Below are 19,178 nucleotides of genomic sequence, written 5' to 3'. Positions count from 1 at the left end.
GCGTGAGCCTAAATGGACTCCAGAAGATGGTAGAGGACAGGAAGGCCTGGAGGAACGTTGTCCATGGGGTCGCGATGGGTCAGACACGACTTCGCAACTAACAACAACAAATTGCAACATTGGCTATTTTATTTTCAAGCTTTTTTAAGAATTTGCTTTTTTCATAGTTGCAGAATACCTTCATTGAACTATTGACTATGATCCCAAAATATTTTTCCTTTCTAGTTGCAGACAGTTTAGGCCCAATCAACACAGAAAACTAAAATCTTTTTTTTATTATTAAAGAGTTTTACAAAAAAAAATTTTTACAATACATATCCTCAAAACCCACCCGCCCCAAACCACCCCCTTCCCCCCCACTTCCCAGAGCTGAATACAGGGTTATAGATATAATAATCATATTCTAACTTAGATTATCCATTATAAAATTAACCAAATTCATAATGTGCTTTAACTCCCCTTTAACATAGATACATTCAAATTATTAAAAACATAATAATAACTTAAACAAAAATATAATCAATACTAATACTAAAATTAATAACAATCTAAAATCTACTCATAAGCTAAATGGAAGTTTTTAGTCCCATATTTATTTTGAATATAATCTATCCATCTCCTACAAACTGAAATATATCTTTCTTGCAAGTGATCCTTCAAATAAGCAGAAATCTTAGACATTTCTGCAAGATTCGATACCTTAAGTACCCATTCTTCTATAGTAGGCAAACTATCCTTCTTCCAATATTGTCCCACCAGTAACCGTGCTGCTGTTATCAAGTTCAACATCAAATTGATTTCTTTAGTATCATAATCTACAACAATACCCAATAAAAACAATTGTGGAGAAAACTTTATCTTTCTCTTAAAAATCTTTTGAATGTTCCACCAAATTTTAATCCAAAAAGCTTTTATATTTCTACAAGTCCACCACATATGAAAATAAGTAGCATCTAAACTACCACATCTCCAGCATGTAGGTTAGGATACATGTTAGACAACTTTTTGAGATCCAAATGCCATCTATAAAACATTTTATAAAAACAAAACTAAAATCTTTGACCCGAGTTAATTATTTTATACTTAGACTGAAGTTACTGACCACCAGGATCCACTACAATATTGTATTCATCCTCATTTAGAAATTGAAAGCAAGATTTTCTCTATGGCTTCAAAAACTTTACTGGATACTTTTGCACTAATTCAATGACTGATACATTGCATTAGTTTCATGAGTCATTCGGATCCTAAAGCTTTTCTTTTATTTTATTTTCACTGAATTTAGTGAGTTTAAAGACTTCTGGAACTCTTCAAAACTGATTTTAAATAGTAGTATTATACATATAGTATTACTATCGATAGATCTACTATATAGAGAGATTTACTACATATATTATTGAGTGCGTGTGAATGTGTGCATGTCTGTGAGCATACATACTGGTACATACATGCACTCAAATATATATTATTTGATTAACAGTATTTGATTAATAGTATTATTCTTTATTAGTAGTATTATACAGTTTGTAGATTACTAGCTTGCTACTTACATCTAAGTCAAGATCATTTATTAACAAGTTAAAAGACATTGATTGCAGCAGAAATTCTTGAAGAACTCCATTTCTTATTTCACCCAATGCAATTTCCAATTTATTCCTACTCTTTGCTTTCTTCATGACTCCTAATTTCAATCATGAACCTTTAATGAGAAATTTAATGAGCAGAACCAATGACCTAACATAGCAGTAGCAGGTTTAGCATAACATCCTTGATAATTGTTATATTATTATACTATTATATAGCCCTATGTATATGATGCATTTTATTTTGCCTTGGTATGGTTATTTTGAGCATTGATCCACAATCACAAAACTCTTTGATTGTAATTGTTTTCTCAAAGCAAGTTACTTTCGTTATTGTCAGTCATCTTTATTGTGCATCCATCAAAATACATAGTTTTAATTGATGAAATGATCCAATGTACTACTCCTATAGTTTCTTATACTAGGAGCTTGGAGTTGGGTCTCTTTTTTAGCTGAATCCAGATGCCTTTGCTTGGACGAAGAATCAGTTCTGCAGCCATACCAACTTTGTCACATGTCTGCTTAGTTTCAATCCAAAAGTGTCGCAATATGGTTGCTAGAATGGTCTTTTCTTCTAGCAGGGCAAAGCGTTGACCTATATGAGTTTCAAAAATAATGGCATTAACTAAACTGTGATACTAAATATTTATTCTTTAGTGATAATAATTATTCAACGTAACTCAACAATAATCATGGTCTCAGATTCATTGACTAAGGCTGCAACAATACATGAAACTCCAATAATGGCTCAGCCAAAACATCAGTGAGCGATATTAGGAGATGTATTCTAGCCTTATTAAGCAGCTAGCATCATTAAGCAGATGTCAAATCAAAGCCATCACATTGAGTAAAGCAACGTAATAGAAAGTAGACTGTACTATAGGAAACACATTGAAAATAAATTTTATATTCTTTTAACATTCTCTTCAGCTGCCAATTTCTTCACTGTGGGACTTCTCAGAGGTTTGATATTCCATCATATTACTGAGTCTGTGAATCTTTGGGGTACACTACTGATTGCTTTCAAACACGTTGCAATTTTTTGAAATCACCAAACAGGTAAAATTATTAATGAGAATAATCTATGCACTTGGTTTTTCTCATTAACCATGGTTAAATTATAACAATTACCCCTATGTTAACATCATGAGCAATGAAGTTTGTTTGGTGATAAAGGCCTCTGCTCCATTTAAAGATACAGAAGAGAAGAAAGGAGCAATGAGTATATGAATCTTAATTTATAAAGAAATTATTCATATTGAAGGAAATTATGGATGCTGGTTCTATCTCAGCAATATAATGACTCAGACCTAATTTTTTTTCTAGTGCAAAATGCAAAAATTAGATTGTAATTACTAGTTTAATAAATAAATAAATAAATATACTGAGTGTCTTTTTAATCTATATCTTATGGACATTTTTATCCTTATCACAAGCAGAGAAAATCATTATAATAATTGTAGGAATTAGAAGAAATCTATAAATTATCTTCTATCTCTGTTCATGCAGGATTCCATGAAACAGTGGCTTAGTCATGACCCCCAAGACTCATTGGAAAACCTCCAGTCCAGGAATGTCCAACACTGATCTAAGTAAATGCTCCACTATTTATCAAGTTCAACCATGTGGACATACCTCCATTGCCCTTTGACCTGTTTTCAACTTCTAAAGAAAACAATTCCCAAACATGTCAGCTTTTAGATATTTGTAGAGTGTTTTCATTTCTGGCCTTAGACTCCTCTTTTAGAAGTTAAATGTTAGCTTTCTTTTCATTATTCCCCCTACGACTAGGTTCCAGATCCTTGTCATTATTTATTTGCTTTGGTTTTTTTTATAAATTTTATAAATAAAGCAACAAACATAGTTAATACTCCTTCCTCCCCTATTTTCCCCTGGGAGGTGGGTTGAGCTAAGAGAAAGTGACTGGCGAGACTAGAACTCAATTTCTAACCTAATGCTTTAACCCTAATAATCCTAGAAGCTGTCAGCTAAATTAACTATAGCTTCTCCATAATTCTTTTAAAGCATGATGCCTTGAGAGATCCTTCCTGAAACTTTCTTCCAAGAAACAGAGCGTGAATTGTGACACTTCTAGGAATTACTCCAAATGTTTATATTGCACTGGTGATACATTTGGAATATTGCATCAATTCACCAAGATACAAAAAAGATGTTGAGACCCTAGAAAAAGTGCAGAAAAGAGGAACAAAGATGATAACGGGGTCTGGAGACTAAATGATACCATGAATGATTGATCAAATTACGTTTGTCTTCTCTAACAAAGAGAAAGACTAGTGGTAATTTGATAGCAGTCTTCCAGTACTAGAGGGGCTGTCACAGAGAAGAGGGGATGGATACATTCTCCCAAACACCTGAGGGCAGGACAAATCACTGATGGAAGATCATTAAGGAGAGATCCAACCTAGAAGTAAGGAGAAATTTCTCGACAATAAGAACAATTAATCAGTGGACTGGCTTGCCTTTGAAATTGTGGGTGCTCCAACACTGGAAATTTCCAAGAAGATACTGGACAGGCATTAATCTAGAATCTAGATGCTAGAATTAATCTAGAATATGTCTAGAATTAATCTGGACAGACATTGATCCAGAATTAATCTAGATTCCTGGTTGAGAAGGGGTTGGAGTAGAAGATCTCCAAGCTCCCTTTCTAATCTATGTTGTAAGGATTACTCTTCATTGGAAAAAAACATCATTACAAGATATATCATTCTTCAGAGAACCAAGGGATACACAACTTTGTTCTGTGTACATACCAATGCAATTCCTGGGCCCAGCAGAAAAAGGGATATAAGAATATGGGTTTCGTCCAGCCGAGTTCTCAGGAAAAAAGCGCTCTGGTCTGAATTCCTCTGGATCTGGGAAATTGTGAGGGTCTCTATGCAATGCATATGGCACAATTATGACATTGGTCCCTTTTGGTATCTTATATCCTCCTGCCAAAAAACAAATGTTTGTCATCCCAAGATAGCAATAGCACTTTACAGTCCTCTCTAAGCTGATGAGAATTGAACTGCCGAAATGCTGGCAGTCGGCAGTCAGCAGAATTACTTTACAATACTGCATTCTAACCACTGCGCCATTACGGCTCTTAAAGTCGATAAAGTCCAATAGCATAAAACCTCTCCTTACAACCTGTTCGGACTACCTACTGATATGGCATTCCTCATTCAGAATACGGGCAAACAATGGAACAGAAGGGAAAAGACGAAGTGATTCTTTAATGGTACATTCCAGATATCGCAGTTTTTTCAGATCTTCCATTGTAATGTGACAGTCAGAATCACCTGACAAAAAAGCAAAAGTATGTTAGCTCAATAAGATAATCACTACAGAAGAGTTATTAACTCAGATAGAAAAACATTTCCATGCCTGTGGTAAAGCAGCTGTAGTTGCCAAAATGTGTTAGAACTGACTGGTAATGTCCTTACCAGAGAACACTGTCTGTGGCACAAGACTGGTCATCCAGTTTATGAATGAAAGCCTTGTTTAACCAGAATAAGGACTAGGAACTGGGCATGTCTACCTAATGAAGAGAAGTCAAGCTAGCAATATTTGAGGGGCTGTCACAGAGAAGAGGAGTCAACTTATTCCCCAAAGCACCTGAGGAGAAGTAATGAAGCGAAGCTCATCAAAGAATTTTCAGAATTGTACAGGGTATCTTGCTTGAGCAGGGAGTTGTAGTAGAAGACCTCCAAGGTCCCTTCCAAGTCTGTTATTCTGTATTTCTGTATCAAAGTCTATGGATCCGTCTAATGAAGAGGGTAGTCTATGGGAGGTTGGAATGTGAGAAAAATAAAATAGATGAAATGAAAGAAAGAAAAATAAATTAATTAAATTAAAAGAAGGGGAAAATATGTGATAGTTCTGATCAAAGGGAGTCTGTCTTGTGGAATAGAATCGATGAATGTATGTCAAAAAGAAAAGATATGGCCTTAATTATGAATGAAAGGGAAAAATCTATGATTTTGGTATAAGTTAATGTTATCTGGAATGTTGTGGATATCTATTAAAATAGGAATTCATAAGCTGGTGACAGTCTCACCTAGGGAATGGTGATAGTGAAATAACAGATTTCAGGGAAAGTGCCTTAAGATAAAATAAGATAAAAGTGTCCAAGAAGGATGAGAAATTCTATTAAATGAGCAAAGTTGCAAACAATTCCCACAAGGAATGTAAAGAGACCAGTTGTATAAAACACTGAAGAGGAAATGAGATGAAACATAACTAAAGAAAAATACAGATTAGTTTCTAGAAATCATAAGAACTCTGTCAGAATGGCTAAAGTTCAAAACAAGCTGATGTTTGTGAGATACCCAAAACAGCAAAAAAAAAGTTCTTTGATATGCTAGAAATAAAAGGAAAGGAAAAGAGACTGTAGGTCCATCAAGAGGAGAAAGTGTTGAAGCAGTGATGGGTGAAAGTGAGAAACAAAATGTCTTGACTCTTTGTTTGCAACTGTCTTTGGAGCCCTGGTTAGTCATTGCTATGCCACTGGGAAACAAGGAACGGCAACTCAGGATAGACTAGAGGATAAACTTAGCTCATTTAATTAAATTCACATTTCCAAAGTAAGATGGAGCATCTCTCAAGGAACTAGTGAATGATCACAGATCTATTCCTAATAATCTTTGAGAATACCTGGAGGACTGTGAAGGCCCAAAAGTCTAGAGGAGAACAAATGCCATTCCTTTCTTCAAAAAGGAGAAGACAGAGGAACTGGGAAATTACAGAGTTTGACATCTACATTGGGCAATGTCCTCAAAGAGATTATATAGGCAACTAAAATTAACAGGAACCAGTATGGGTTTGTTACAAATAAACAATGCCAGGCTAACATTATCTGCTTCTTTTGACAGAGTTGCTAGCCTAATAGATTAGGAACTGTCACAAACCTAGAACTCAACAAAGTTTTTGACTGGATGTCCCACTATATTCTCCTTCATAAAGTAGTAATATATTGGACAGTCCTTTCCAACTCTATGATTCTATGACACTACATAGGTTTTGGGGCCAGTTGTCCTAGAATGAATGAGAATAGTTTGGTAAATATCTTCTTAGAAAAAGATCTTTTGCTTTGATTGTAGAGCTGGAGCACAAATCTATTGAAGTTCATTCTTTTTATAGTAGACAACTCATGCCCTGCTGGGTCATCATTTCAGAGATATTTCCTTACCTAAACAGAGAAACAAGGGTGGGTAAAAGAGCAGTGGAAGAAGAAGCAACATCTCACTTCCCACCAGCTTCCCTATTGAGTTTCCTTGTGGGAATCTGACAGGAAACACCATAATTCTTCCATTCTTCCTTCGTTCCTTCATTCCTCCCTCCCTCCCTTCTTACTGTCTTTACCTTTCTTCCTTCCTTCCCTCCACTCCCCGCTTTCCCTCGCTTTCCAGCAGGCAGGTAAGCGGTTGCAGTTAATTGGGGAAGAGAATGAGGAATTGCAAGACTGGCTGAGAAACTGCCACTAAATTGAAAATAAAGTTCATGTGACTATGGCAGCCAGTAGCATTGAAGCTACCACAACATTTCCAGATTTCATTTCGTCAGGAGTCATGGATCTCAGATTTCGGACAGATTCTTTAAGTTAACCTACTTGAGGTATCTTGGTTCAAAAATTGTTGCCCTATGATGCACAATTTCACCCAGTTAAAACTCATGACAACATGAGTTTTAGTAGTATATAGATTATAGAGTTAAATACTGATTGCTAAATATGACAAGACTATCATCAGGGTAAAGCATGTGTGGAAATCAATATAATGCTTAGTGAATAATTCAGCATTAAGCAGAAAGTAATACAAGGATAAGTAATGTTCCACTGACTGTTTAGTGTATTTAAATTTGAAGTTGGGGACATGAATATTTGTGCATTTTTGTTGCAGATAATACTGTATCGCTGGCCAATGTTTTGCAGCAAATTTTATATAGATTATGTGTTTTGACAAGGAATTTGTATCTGAAAAGTAATGTATCAAAAGACAATTGGTTGTGTTTGACAGAGAAAATGGATGATTGAAACTTAGACCTAGAAAGTAAAAAAATAGAGTAAATAGATGAATTTCTGTACTTTGATAGAACATTAACTAAAGATTAGATAAAATCTTTAGGAAATCGTTTCTAAAGGTGGGGAAATATGGTCTAAAGAATAGGTGTTTGTGAAAAGAAGTTAAATGACTTCATACAACTGTGTCTGCCTCCTCATTTAAACCTTTTGTTTAAAGAACAAAAAACAATGTAGAAATGGCACAGAAGTGGTTGAAACAAGGATGATTGTTAGGTAAACTGGAATTAGCTGTATTTCTTTTTCATATTTTTTAATGTCTTGCTACTCTATTTCTTGCTCTTTTTCTGTGCTTTACAATGCTGCTCATCCCCAAAACAAACACATGATGTATGTACAATATCAACTTCAAACCTCAACTTTTTACTTTTACAAAATAATATAAACTAGCCATTTCAATAACTTCAAATCTATTTTGATTTGTGGTAAAGTCCACAATCAAATTTTTTTTCCCACCTCAAGCACAAAATCTAGAAGCACCAGAACTCACCAGATTTGAAGGTCGCAATCTTTCAGATTGCTACAGACTCCCCCACAGTTAAATGTTTTAGAAAGTTTTCAAAGGCAGAAGAAGCCTCTCTGGAGAAAAGGGAAGTTCTGGAAATTAACCCTTTTGCTCCCCTGGACAGTTGGGCGCTCTCAGACAGCTTCTGGAAGAAGAAGTGATCTGGTGAGTCTCTAGCTGGGGGCTGGGCAACCAAAACACAAGTTCACTGTGGAGGAGTCAGCCATTTTGATATGGACATAAAAGTCTGTCTCCGCATCTTAGACACTAGTTTCTGTATATTTACCTTTTCTGTTTAAAAGAGGCTTGCTTTGGTTGCAACCTGCCTTTTCTTTTTTGTGGAATCATCCTCTTTTCTCTGGCTTTGGGATTCAATAGGGCAAGGGAGATGCTTGAATATCTGAGCCAAACTAAAGAAGCTTGTGAACATATTTTGAAACTTTGGATTTAAAAAAACTCTTGGAGAAGTTGTTGTGTAGTGAGTTTTTTGGAGGCAGAGGGCAAGATGAGAGGTTTCAAACAGGAACATTTCTTTATTGAGGCAAACAAGAACAGAACTGAATCAGAGGCTTCTGTGCAGCTATTTATACAATTGGCCACTAGGCGGCAGCCAATAGGTTTAAAGGAACCCATTTCTGCCCCAAATCATCCAATGATCTTCTTGGAGACTGCATGACTGGCTAGTCAGCGACCGTTACACAGACACCTCAATTGAGCAACCTTTAGCAGCATTCAAAAGACACGTGAAAGCAGTTTGAGTAAAATTGCAATACATTACAGAAGTCCTTTTCTAACAGAGTCTGCCCTGAGTCTTTGGAGAAGGGCGGGATATAAATGGAATTAAAATAAATAAATAAATAAATAAATAACTCTTTCTTATCTCTAAATTAAACCTTCTCTGAATGGTGTTTTGTTTGACTGGAAGGAGGGGGAGAAATAGTTTTGATTTCACTTCTCACCACTGTTTGCTCTAGTAGCAGACAGACTGTTCTTATTGTAGTGGTACAGTTTGACCACATGAGGGAGCCAAAGACCATAGAATGATGGTGACCCGCAAAAGAACAGAGAAGATATGGAATATTTTAGATCTTTTATGGATGGATATACAGCCAAAACACATGAGGCTATACAGGCTATAAGGGCTATACAGGCAATGGGAACTAAGCTTGAATCAAAAATTGATACATTGGTAAAGGAACTTTGTGATGAGATACAAGGTTTGAGGGGAGATATCGAACAGGTGAAGGCCAGGTCTGAAATTTAGAAGACAAAGTTGGTAAACAGGATATTCTTTTGGAAACTGAAGCAAATGAGAGAATTCTCCTGGAAATTCATGCTAAGGAATTTCAGTTAAGATCCAGAGCAATTCATGAACAACCTGGAGAGAATATCAGAGCAAGCATGATAACAAGCTTTGGCTGTGTTAATAGATTGTGACAAAAAAAAGTCTTGATTTGGATATAGACAAGGTGTATCGATTGAATTCAAGATTTGCCGCTATGAAAAAATTGCCAAGGGAAGTTTTGGTTTACTTTGGGAGAAAAACAAAAAGAGACCGCATTCTGAATTGTCATTTCAAAGTAAAATTACGTATGGAAAATGTAGACATAAATATTTTGAAGGAAATTCCCATAAGAATTTTGCAAAAAAAGAAAGCCTATTTATTCTTTACAGATATTCTGAAGATGAGAAAAATTCCCTTTCATTGGGATAAACTTAAGGGGGGTGACACTTACATACTGGGAACAAAGATTTCAACTAAACTCCATAGATAAAGCTAAGGCATTTTTGAGCAGACATAAATTAATTACAGAATTAGGTAAAGAGATGGATATGGGTAAGTCTTTGGAAGCAGACCACATCGAAAAACAGACATTAAAGAAGAGATGACTGAGGTGTCTGTATAGGAATCTGATGTTTCATTTAAAGATGGAATACTTAACTTACTACATGGAATATCAATGGGGCTAATGCCCCATTTAATGTAAAAAAAGTATTTCATTATTTGAGAAGACTTGATGCTGATATAATCTGTCTTCAAGAAACACATATTAAAAAAGACAACAAATACCTAACAAATAAAAGACTAGAGGAGGAATAATGTGAGAATGGTTTTGAATATTATTAAATACCTACAATACCACAATGAACAACAGGCAGCTATAATATTCCTAGTCTTTATGTTTAAAGTTCTACAAGAAATGGACTTTTGGGGGAAATTTATTCAAGGGGTTAAAGCTATTTATACATTACAGCAAGCAAATTTTTTTTATTAATGGCAATCTAACTAACTCATGTGAAATCTGAAAAGGTAGAAGACAAGGATGTCCACTGTCTCCACTGTTGTTTATCTTGGTGCTGGAAGTCCTGAATAGAGATATCAGGCAAGGCAAAAAAATAAAAGGTATAAATGTTAAGAAGGAAGTTTATAAATTGAGGGCCTTTGCTGATGATTTGGTGATATTTCTGTAAGACCCAAAAAATAACATAGAATGTTTGATGAGGAAAATAAATAAGTTTGGGTCCTTAGCCGGTTTTAAAATTAATAAGCAGAAATCATCAATGTTGATTAAGAATATAACTGCACAGGATGGTGATATATTGACTAAAAAGTTGGGTTTTAGGGTTGAGAAAAAGGTGAAATATTTGGGGGTTACATTATGAAATTCAAATATAAACTTATTTAAAAATAACCATGTGCCACTCTGGAATGGTATCAAAAGACATTTATTAAGATGGGACAAATTGCATTTATCATTATTCGGTAGAATTTCTGTAATTAAAGATGAATGTTTTACCAAAGATGCTCTTCCTGTTTCAAACATTACCAATACTTGCAACTGATACTCCATTTAAACAATGGCAAAGGGATATCTCTAAGTTTATATGGCAGGGGAAAAAACCAAGAATTAGATATAAATTATTGCAAGATGCTAAGGAAAGTGGGGGGTTTGGGTTTACCCAATTTGAAACTGTATTTTGATGCTTGTTGTTTGGTTTGGCTAAAAGAATGGGTGAACCTTCAGAATAAGAGGTTGGTGGACCTAGAAGGCCATGAAGTAAAGTTTGGTTGGCACGGCTGTCTGTGGTATGACAAAGTTAATGTTGATTTTAATAATCATTTTACCAGGCATGCCATTTTGAGAGTTGGATTAAATATAAAACAAAGTTCTCTATGAAGATGCCACTTTGGGTTTCCCCGCAAGAAGCCTTTTTTAGAAAAGAGATGGTGATGAGGCCAAATTGGTGGACATTGTAAAATAATATCTTTCAACCTGGGTGAGCCTGCCCTCAAATCCAAGGAGGAGTTAAAATCAGAAAGTCGTGTCTGCCATTGGTTTACATATAAGCAATTGAAAGAAAAATTCAAGTTAGATAAAAAGAATCATGGTTTTAATTCTGTTAAAAATGAATTGGAAAGTCTACTGTGCAGTAGTGATGACCATATTATTGTTAAAGTTTACAAAATATTATTGAATTTAAATCTGGAAATTGAACAAGTAAAACATTGTATGATTCAGTGGGCAAGGAATTTTGGGTATAATATAATGCTTGAACAATGGGAAAATATGTGGAATAAAGGATTAACATTTACATTAAATTATAATCTAAAAGAAAACTTTTACAAGATGATGTACTGTTGGTACTTAACACCAGACAAGTTATCAAAAATGTATAAAGGTATTTCAAATGCATATTGGAAATGTAAAGGCAAAGAGGGGACGTTTTACCATTTATGGTGGACATGTGATAAAGCAAGAAAATATTAGAGTAGGATTCATATGTTAATACAGAAAATTCTTAAACTAAATATAGAAAGAAAATCAGAAACTTTTCTCTGGGGGGCTAATGGATAAAGACCTGGAAAAAAATATGGAACTTTGATGTTACATATGTTGACAGCAGCAAGATTACTCTACGCTCAAAAATGGAAGTCTACATTGATTCCTACAACAGAGGAATGGTTACAAAAACTGATGGAGCTAGCAGAAATAGCTGAACTGACTGTATTAATTAAAGAAAAAAAAATACAAACACTTTTATTGCCACATGTATGTACAGTGTTTTGGATCTACCAAGGAATAGAAATTTTGATTTAATATCTCAAAATATTTTCCAAACCAATTTTGACTGAACTGTGGCTTCAAAAATCAGAACATGAACATCTTAATAACAGATTTCCACCAGCATAAAAATGTAACATAATTATAATACAGCCTATGATTCTTCTAGCATTTTCTAAGGCCTCACGGACTAGTAAATTAATATTTGGGTGGTTTTTTGTGGTTATTGTTAATAAGGAAACTGGTTAACTTTTTTACAGATGCTCCTCTTAAAGAAAAACAGTGAAACTCACCTTAATGGGCGGATTTATGAATGATCAAGATTAATTTTCAAACGTCAGTGAGTTCCTTATTCCTCTGGATATAATATTTCTGACTGCTTACACAAAATCTTTATGAATTCTGTTCTACCTCAAAATTATAATAAAATGCTCAGAAGAAATAAACATTTACCAAAAACTTCATCCAGTTCATTTTGAACTTTTCTTTGGATTTCTGAATGACTTGCAAGTAAGTAAATAGCCCAGCTCAAGGCAGAAGCGGTGGTATCATGACCCTAGGAGGAGAAATTTCAAATTATAAACCTTTATTACATATTTCTTAACTTGGCATTTTGTCATTGAGTTATAATACAATTAGCAACTGCAAACAATAATAGCCATGTTGGTTGGCAATTATGGAAGTTGTCACTCTGATACATCTCAATATCATTAGGCCAAGGAAGTCTGCATAATTGTATGCCAACTGAGGTAGTTCAGCCAAAATCAGGCACACAATTATCTCCCTGAAATCAACAGGCATCACAATACTTATCTTTGGCAGGTTCACAGCAATATTTTTAAATAGCAATCTTGGAAGGACGACATGAAATGACAATACAAAAAGCAATTATGAAAGGAACTTTGATTCAGCAGCCAAGTGCCAAAATTTAAAGGGGGCGAAAAAGACAGATAGCTTGATTAAAAGAAACTATGTGTTTTGACTATTTAATATATATTTGTCCACTAATGGACAACTGAACATTAAGGCTGATCTCATGAAAGACTTGCAGATAGTTGTTATATTTGCTTCCCAAGATGCTCAAAGCATTCATCTACAATATAATGTAAAGCAATGTACAACCTTATCAGGTATGGGACAACCTGGAACAAGATCTTGTTTTTTTTATTTTATTTTTATTTTTATTTATTTTATTTTTGCTGAAAGGAGAAAGAAGGAAGCAAGTGGAGTTCCTGTGTTTGCATGTAACTGTCAAACACAGGAACTCCTACATGCTTCATAAAACAACAAAACATACGAAGAGAGAACAATCTTAGGTGAAGGCTGCAGTTAAATTTTTTGGGAGAGATTGAAAGTGAGGTAAAAAGACAAAGAGGGGAAGCTGAGTCTATTCTTAACAAAGATTTTGGAGCTTTGCTTAATTGATTCTTCCTGACATGGAAAAATTAATAGTTGCTTTTTCAACTAAATAAAAAGACATGGGTACATGGTATACTGACAAATAGTTACCAATTATGGTTGGAAGAAGTCCAGGAACTACAAAATAGAAACTTAATGGGGGTGGGGGGCACAGACACAACTCTAGGGCTCAGGTTTCAACCTTTAAAATTATCTCTTCCAGGTCTTTAATATTGTCGTCAAAGTCCTCAACCATAATAGGTGTGCCAGGTGGCTATGACAGAAATAAGTGCCATATAATGAGTCTCCCTTCTGGGGAACTTCCTTCCTACAGAGACTTAAAAGCCTAGTTAAAGCTTTATTCCTCCAGTAGGTGTATAATCTGAAATTTATTAATCTTAATCACATAATATTATGTGGATTTTTTAAAAAAAACTTCTCTAAAACATTAGCTGCTATAAGGAAGTTTGCTAATATGGCAATATATAAAATAAACATAGTAATTTGTGGTTCCTATCTTCAAAAAAAGAAGATGTGGTTCCCATCTTCAAAAACAAGGGGGGGGGAAGCAGACCCAGGAAACTACAGTCCAATCAGCCTAACATTAATACCTGGGAAGATACTGGAAAAGATAATCAAAAAACAGATCTGTGAAAAACTAGAAACAAATAAATTTATAACTAGTAGCAGCGTGGGTTTGTTAAAAACAGATCTTGCCAAACCAATCTTATCTGGACCCGTACCAGTCTGGTTTCAGGCCCGGTTACAGCACAGAAATGGCAATGGTCGCACTGGTAGATGATCTCTGGTGGGACCGGGACAGGGGTTGCTCCTCTGTCCTGGTCCTACCTGACCTCTCAGTGGCTTTTGATACCATCGACCATGGTATCCTGCTGCGACGGCTCGAGGGGTTAGGAGTGGGAGGCACTGTTTTACAGTGGTTCTCCTCCTACCTCTCGGGCCGTTCACAGTTTGTATTGGCAGGTGGGCAGAGATCTACCCCGAGGCCCCTTTCTTGCGGGGTACCTCAGGGGTCGGTTCTCTCCCCCTCCTGTTTAACATCTATATGAAGCCGCTGGGTGAGATCATCCGTGGCTTTGGGGTAAGGTATCACCAATATGTGGATGATACCCAGTTGTTCATCTCCACCCCAAGCCAACCCAGTGATGCCCTTGACGTGATGTCCCAGTGCCTGGAGGCAGTGTGTGTCTGGATGGGAAGGAACAAGCTCAGGATGAACCCCTCCAGGACCGAGTGGCTATGGATACTGGCATCTCGTATTGTCCAACATGTTCCATCTCTTTTGATGGGGGGTGAGGTACTGCCCCCCTCAGAAAGGGCCCGCAACTTGGGTGTCCTCCTGGATTCCCAGCTTAACTTGGAAGACCATCTAACTGCTGTGACCAGGGGGGCCTTTGCACAGGTTTGCCTGGTGAACCAGTTGCACCACTTTTTGGACCAAGATGCCCTATGCACGGTCACCCACGCCCTTGTCACTTCTCGCCTGGATTACTGTAATTACTCTCTACATGGTGCTGCCCTTGAAGTGCACCCGGAGGCTTCAGCTGGTGCAAAATGTGGCCACGTGGGTGCTTATGGGAGGATCTCAATACTCCCATGTTACACCACTCCTGCGCAAGCTGCATTGGCTTCCGGTTGCCCTCCGGGTGCGATTCAAGGTGCTGGTAATTACCTTTAAAGCCCTACATGGCTTAGGCCCGGGGTACTTGCGAGACGACCTGCTGCCATTGTCAACCTCCCTTCACCCGGTTCTCTCCCACAGAGTCGGCCTCCTCAGGGTTCCGTCAGCTAGGCAATACCGGCTGGCAACCCCCAGGGGGAGAGCCTTCTCTGTGGGCACGCCGACCCTCTGGAATGAACTGCCTCCAGAGCTGCGGACGGCCCCTGACCTTCGGTCCTTCTGCCGTGACCTGAAGACATGGATGTTCCAACAAGCGGGCCTGGACTGACTATGGTTTTAAATTTGGCTTTTATTGGGTTAAATTGTCATTTATTTATTACATCCATTGTCTAATTCTTTTTAAAATTTTGTACTTTATGTTTTAAATTTTTTATTGTTGTGAGCCGCCCTGAGTCCTTGGGGAGAAGGGCGGCATATAAATTTAATAAAATCTAAATCCAAATCAAATCTAAATTTCATTCTTAGACAAAAGGATCAAATTATAGATCACTGAAAAACTGAGGACATAGTATATTTAGACATCAAGCAAGGCATTTGACAAAGTAGATCACAGCCTCCTGCTTGGTAAGCTAGAAAAATGTGGGATAGATAGCATTACCACCAGATGGATTTGTAACTGGCTAACAAACCGTACTCAATGAGTCATCCTTAATGATACTATATCTACATGGAGGGAAGGAAGCAGTGGGGTACCACAAGGTTCTGTCCTAGGCCAAGTACTCTTCAATATCTTCATTAGATGAGGGAATAGAAGGGGAACTCATCAAATTTGCAGATGATGCTAAGCTGGCAGAAACTGCCAACACCCCAGAAGACAAGCTCAGGATCCAAAAAGATCTTGACAGACTTGAACAATGTGCCCTATCAACAAAATAATATTTAATGTGGTGAAAAGCAAGGTTTTACATGTGGGCAGGAAAAAACCAAATGTACAAGTACAGATTATGCCAGGGGTCTTCAAACGTGGCCCTTTTATGACTTGTGGACTTCAACTCCCAGAATTCCTCAGCCTGGCATGCTGGCTGAGGAATTCTGGGAGTTGAAGTCCACAAGTCATAAAAGGGTCAAGTCTGAAGACCCCTAGATTAGGCGAAATCTGGCTCAAAAACAGTAACTGTGAGAGGGACCTTGGCGTCCTAGTGGACGATCACTTAAACATGAGCCAGCAGTATGTGGCCACAGCCAAAAACCCTAATGCGATCCTTGGTTGTATAAAAAGAGACATAGAATCAAAATCACATGAAGTATTAGTACTGCTTTATAAAACCTTAGTAAGGCCACACCTGGAATACTACATCCAGTTTGGGTCACCACATTACAAAAAAGATGTTGAAACTTTGGGGAAAAAAAAGTACAAAGAAGAGCTACTAAGATGATGAAAGGCCTGGAGACAAAAACATATGAAGATGCAGGATTTGGGTATGGCTAGTCTAGAGAAAAGGACTAGAGGAGACATGATAGCAGTATTCCAGTATTTGAGAGGCTGCCACAAGGAGGAAGGGGTCAATTTATTTTCTAAAGCACCAGAAGGCTAGATAAGAAACAATGGATGGAAACTAATCAAGGAGAGAAGCAACCTAGAATTAAGGAAATACTTCCTAACAGTGAGGACAATTAAACAGTGGAACAGCTTGCCTTCAGACATTGTGGGTGCTTCATCACTAGAGGTTTTTAAGCAAGGACTGGACAGCCACTTGTCTGAAATGTACCAGTATAGGGTCTCCTGTTTGAGCAGGGGGCTGGACTAGAAGATCCAAGGTCCTTTCCAGCGCTATTCTGAATGATTAAGTGTTAGCATATTACAACTGGTAGCCTAAGAAGAAAATAATTTATTATGATTTATAGCCTTAGAGAGGAAAGCAGTGGCATTCAAAAGAGAAACGATCTGATTTCCAATGGTCTCTTTGCAGTTGTGTTCTGATCATTCTATACCTCAAACATAAATGTATCCACTTCCTCTCGTATATCGATGTAACTTAACGTATTCCCATCTTCATCTCTGGCATTCAGAAGCATATCGAGGAAAGCCTTCCTCTCTTTGTTCTTTCTTAGGTGATTGCTGCCGGCAGCACCATTTTGATATTGCTCCTCTTGCTTTATTTTGCACGCTTTTTCTTCAATAACCTTAGATAGTGGAGAGAAAATACCATTTATTATATATTATTCAAGATATGCTATGTGCAGCACCGTGCAAAAGTACAGGTAGTCCTCAACATACCACAATTGAGCCTAAAATTTTTGTTGTTAAGTGAGACAGTTATTAAGTGAACTTTGCCAATTTTATGATCTTTCTTACCATAGTTGTTAAGTGAATCACTGCAGTTGTTAAGTTAGTAACACTTTCTTAACAACTGCAATGAATCTGGCTTCCCCATTGACTTTGTTGTCAAAAGGTCACAAAAGGTGATCACCTGACCCTTAGGCACTACAACCATCATAAATGTGAGTCAGTTGCAAAGCATCTGATCACATAACAATGGAGATAAAAATGGTCATAGGTCACTTTCCTCAGTGCCACGGTCACTTTGAACGGTCACTGAATGAACCGTTGTAAGTTGAGGACTACCTGTAATGAGCATTATCTGCCATTCCTTAAGAGAAGAATTATGCATACTGATGGTAAACAAAGGGAAAATGCAACCACCAGCTTTAGGCAGACCTAGATGGGCATTTCCTTCCTACTTAATATATAGGATCAGGATCAAGCTACAAATCAGGCAATTGTTCTGTGAAATCAATCTGAATAGAACAACAACTGGATCCCAAAGAACAGGACCATTTGTTTCAGTCATCAGTATACTGAAAAACTCATAGAAGTTGGTACTGTAAGTTAAAAGTTAAAACAGTTTTAAAGGATTGGGAAGGACCTTAAGATGCTCACCAACCTCAAGGTTATATTCTATCTGTCTGTCTGTCTGTCTGTCTGTCTGTCTACCTACAGTACCTACCTACCTATCAACCTTTATCTACCAAATTTAGGGATATATCTAAATCTCTGAAGATTGTATGGAAATTCAGATTCCCTAAAATCTTATACCTGCTCAGTATTCAGACAAAAAGCTGAACTCCAAAATCAACCCTAAAATACTTGGTCATCAATGAAAGGGTAGACAAAAGGGCTTTTATGAGTACTAGGAAAATACCCCAAATCCCCTATATACCCACATATAGAGACTTTTCTAGTGGCGACAGAGCAGTAATAGTATGTTTTAGATAGGCTAAATTACTGGTCCAAGAAGCTCTAGATTCAAACTGTGATAGAACCACAAAGAACAATAGACATTTGATGATTTGGTCATTATTTCTTAAGCCTTCAGCTTCTATTTAAGCTAAAATAGGAAACACATTTTAAAAAGATGTTTTACTGAAGTAACAGAAAAAAATACAACAAATCAGATGAAATGTTTCAAATACTGATGGTGTTTCACTGATAAAGGTTCATTCCTTCAAAGCTTTTCCCTCAAACCAACCCTCCCCACCTCATTCATAGTTTCTAAAAGCAAATGTGTTGCACTGCTGTGCTTTGCATAGGTTTTGGGATGTCTCTCAGTTACCTCAGAGAATATACTGCAAGGAGGTTGAGGGGTTGGTGAACTGGTGTAAGGAAAACAGCCTAGTTTTAAATACTGGAAAAACCAAAGAGATCATTGTCGATTTCAGAAAAGGCAGGCACAGCCACACTTCTCTGTGCATTAATGATTCATCTGTGGAGATGGTTACCAGCATCAAATTCCTGGGTGTGCAGCTAACATGTAGGCTGGCTTGGTCGCTCAACAGTGAGAAACTGGTGAAGTGGCCACAGCAGCGCCTGCATTTTCTGCGTCACATGAGGAAAGCACATCTT

The 19,178-nt window shown here is 37.0% G+C and overlaps 1 protein-coding gene across 1 annotated transcript in view; it reads right to left on the bottom strand.

Moving 5' to 3' along the window:
- Positions 1 to 361: 361 nt before the first annotated feature.
- The window catches only part of CYP4V2 (cytochrome P450 family 4 subfamily V member 2), a 36,337-nt gene continuing 17,520 nt past the window's right edge, over positions 362 to 19,178 (bottom strand). Inside the window, exons 7-11 of the mRNA XM_083367419.1 lie at positions 17,267 to 17,458; positions 12,688 to 12,790; positions 4,754 to 4,888; positions 4,358 to 4,537; positions 362 to 2,178 (exon numbers count right to left, since the gene is read on the bottom strand). Of these exons, the coding sequence (XP_083223545.1) occupies positions 2,000 to 2,178; positions 4,358 to 4,537; positions 4,754 to 4,888; positions 12,688 to 12,790; positions 17,267 to 17,458 (789 nt within the window). The 3' untranslated portion in view covers positions 362 to 1,999. The remainder of the gene's footprint in view (positions 2,179 to 4,357; positions 4,538 to 4,753; positions 4,889 to 12,687; positions 12,791 to 17,266; positions 17,459 to 19,178) is intronic.

This window comes from Vipera ursinii (genome assembly GCF_947247035.1).
Source record: "Vipera ursinii genome assembly, chromosome: 7".
Classification (NCBI taxonomy): Eukaryota; Metazoa; Chordata; class Lepidosauria; order Squamata; family Viperidae; genus Vipera; species Vipera ursinii.
Note: the sequence above shows the minus strand (reverse complement) of the source record. Positions and strands in the feature narration are given on the sequence as shown.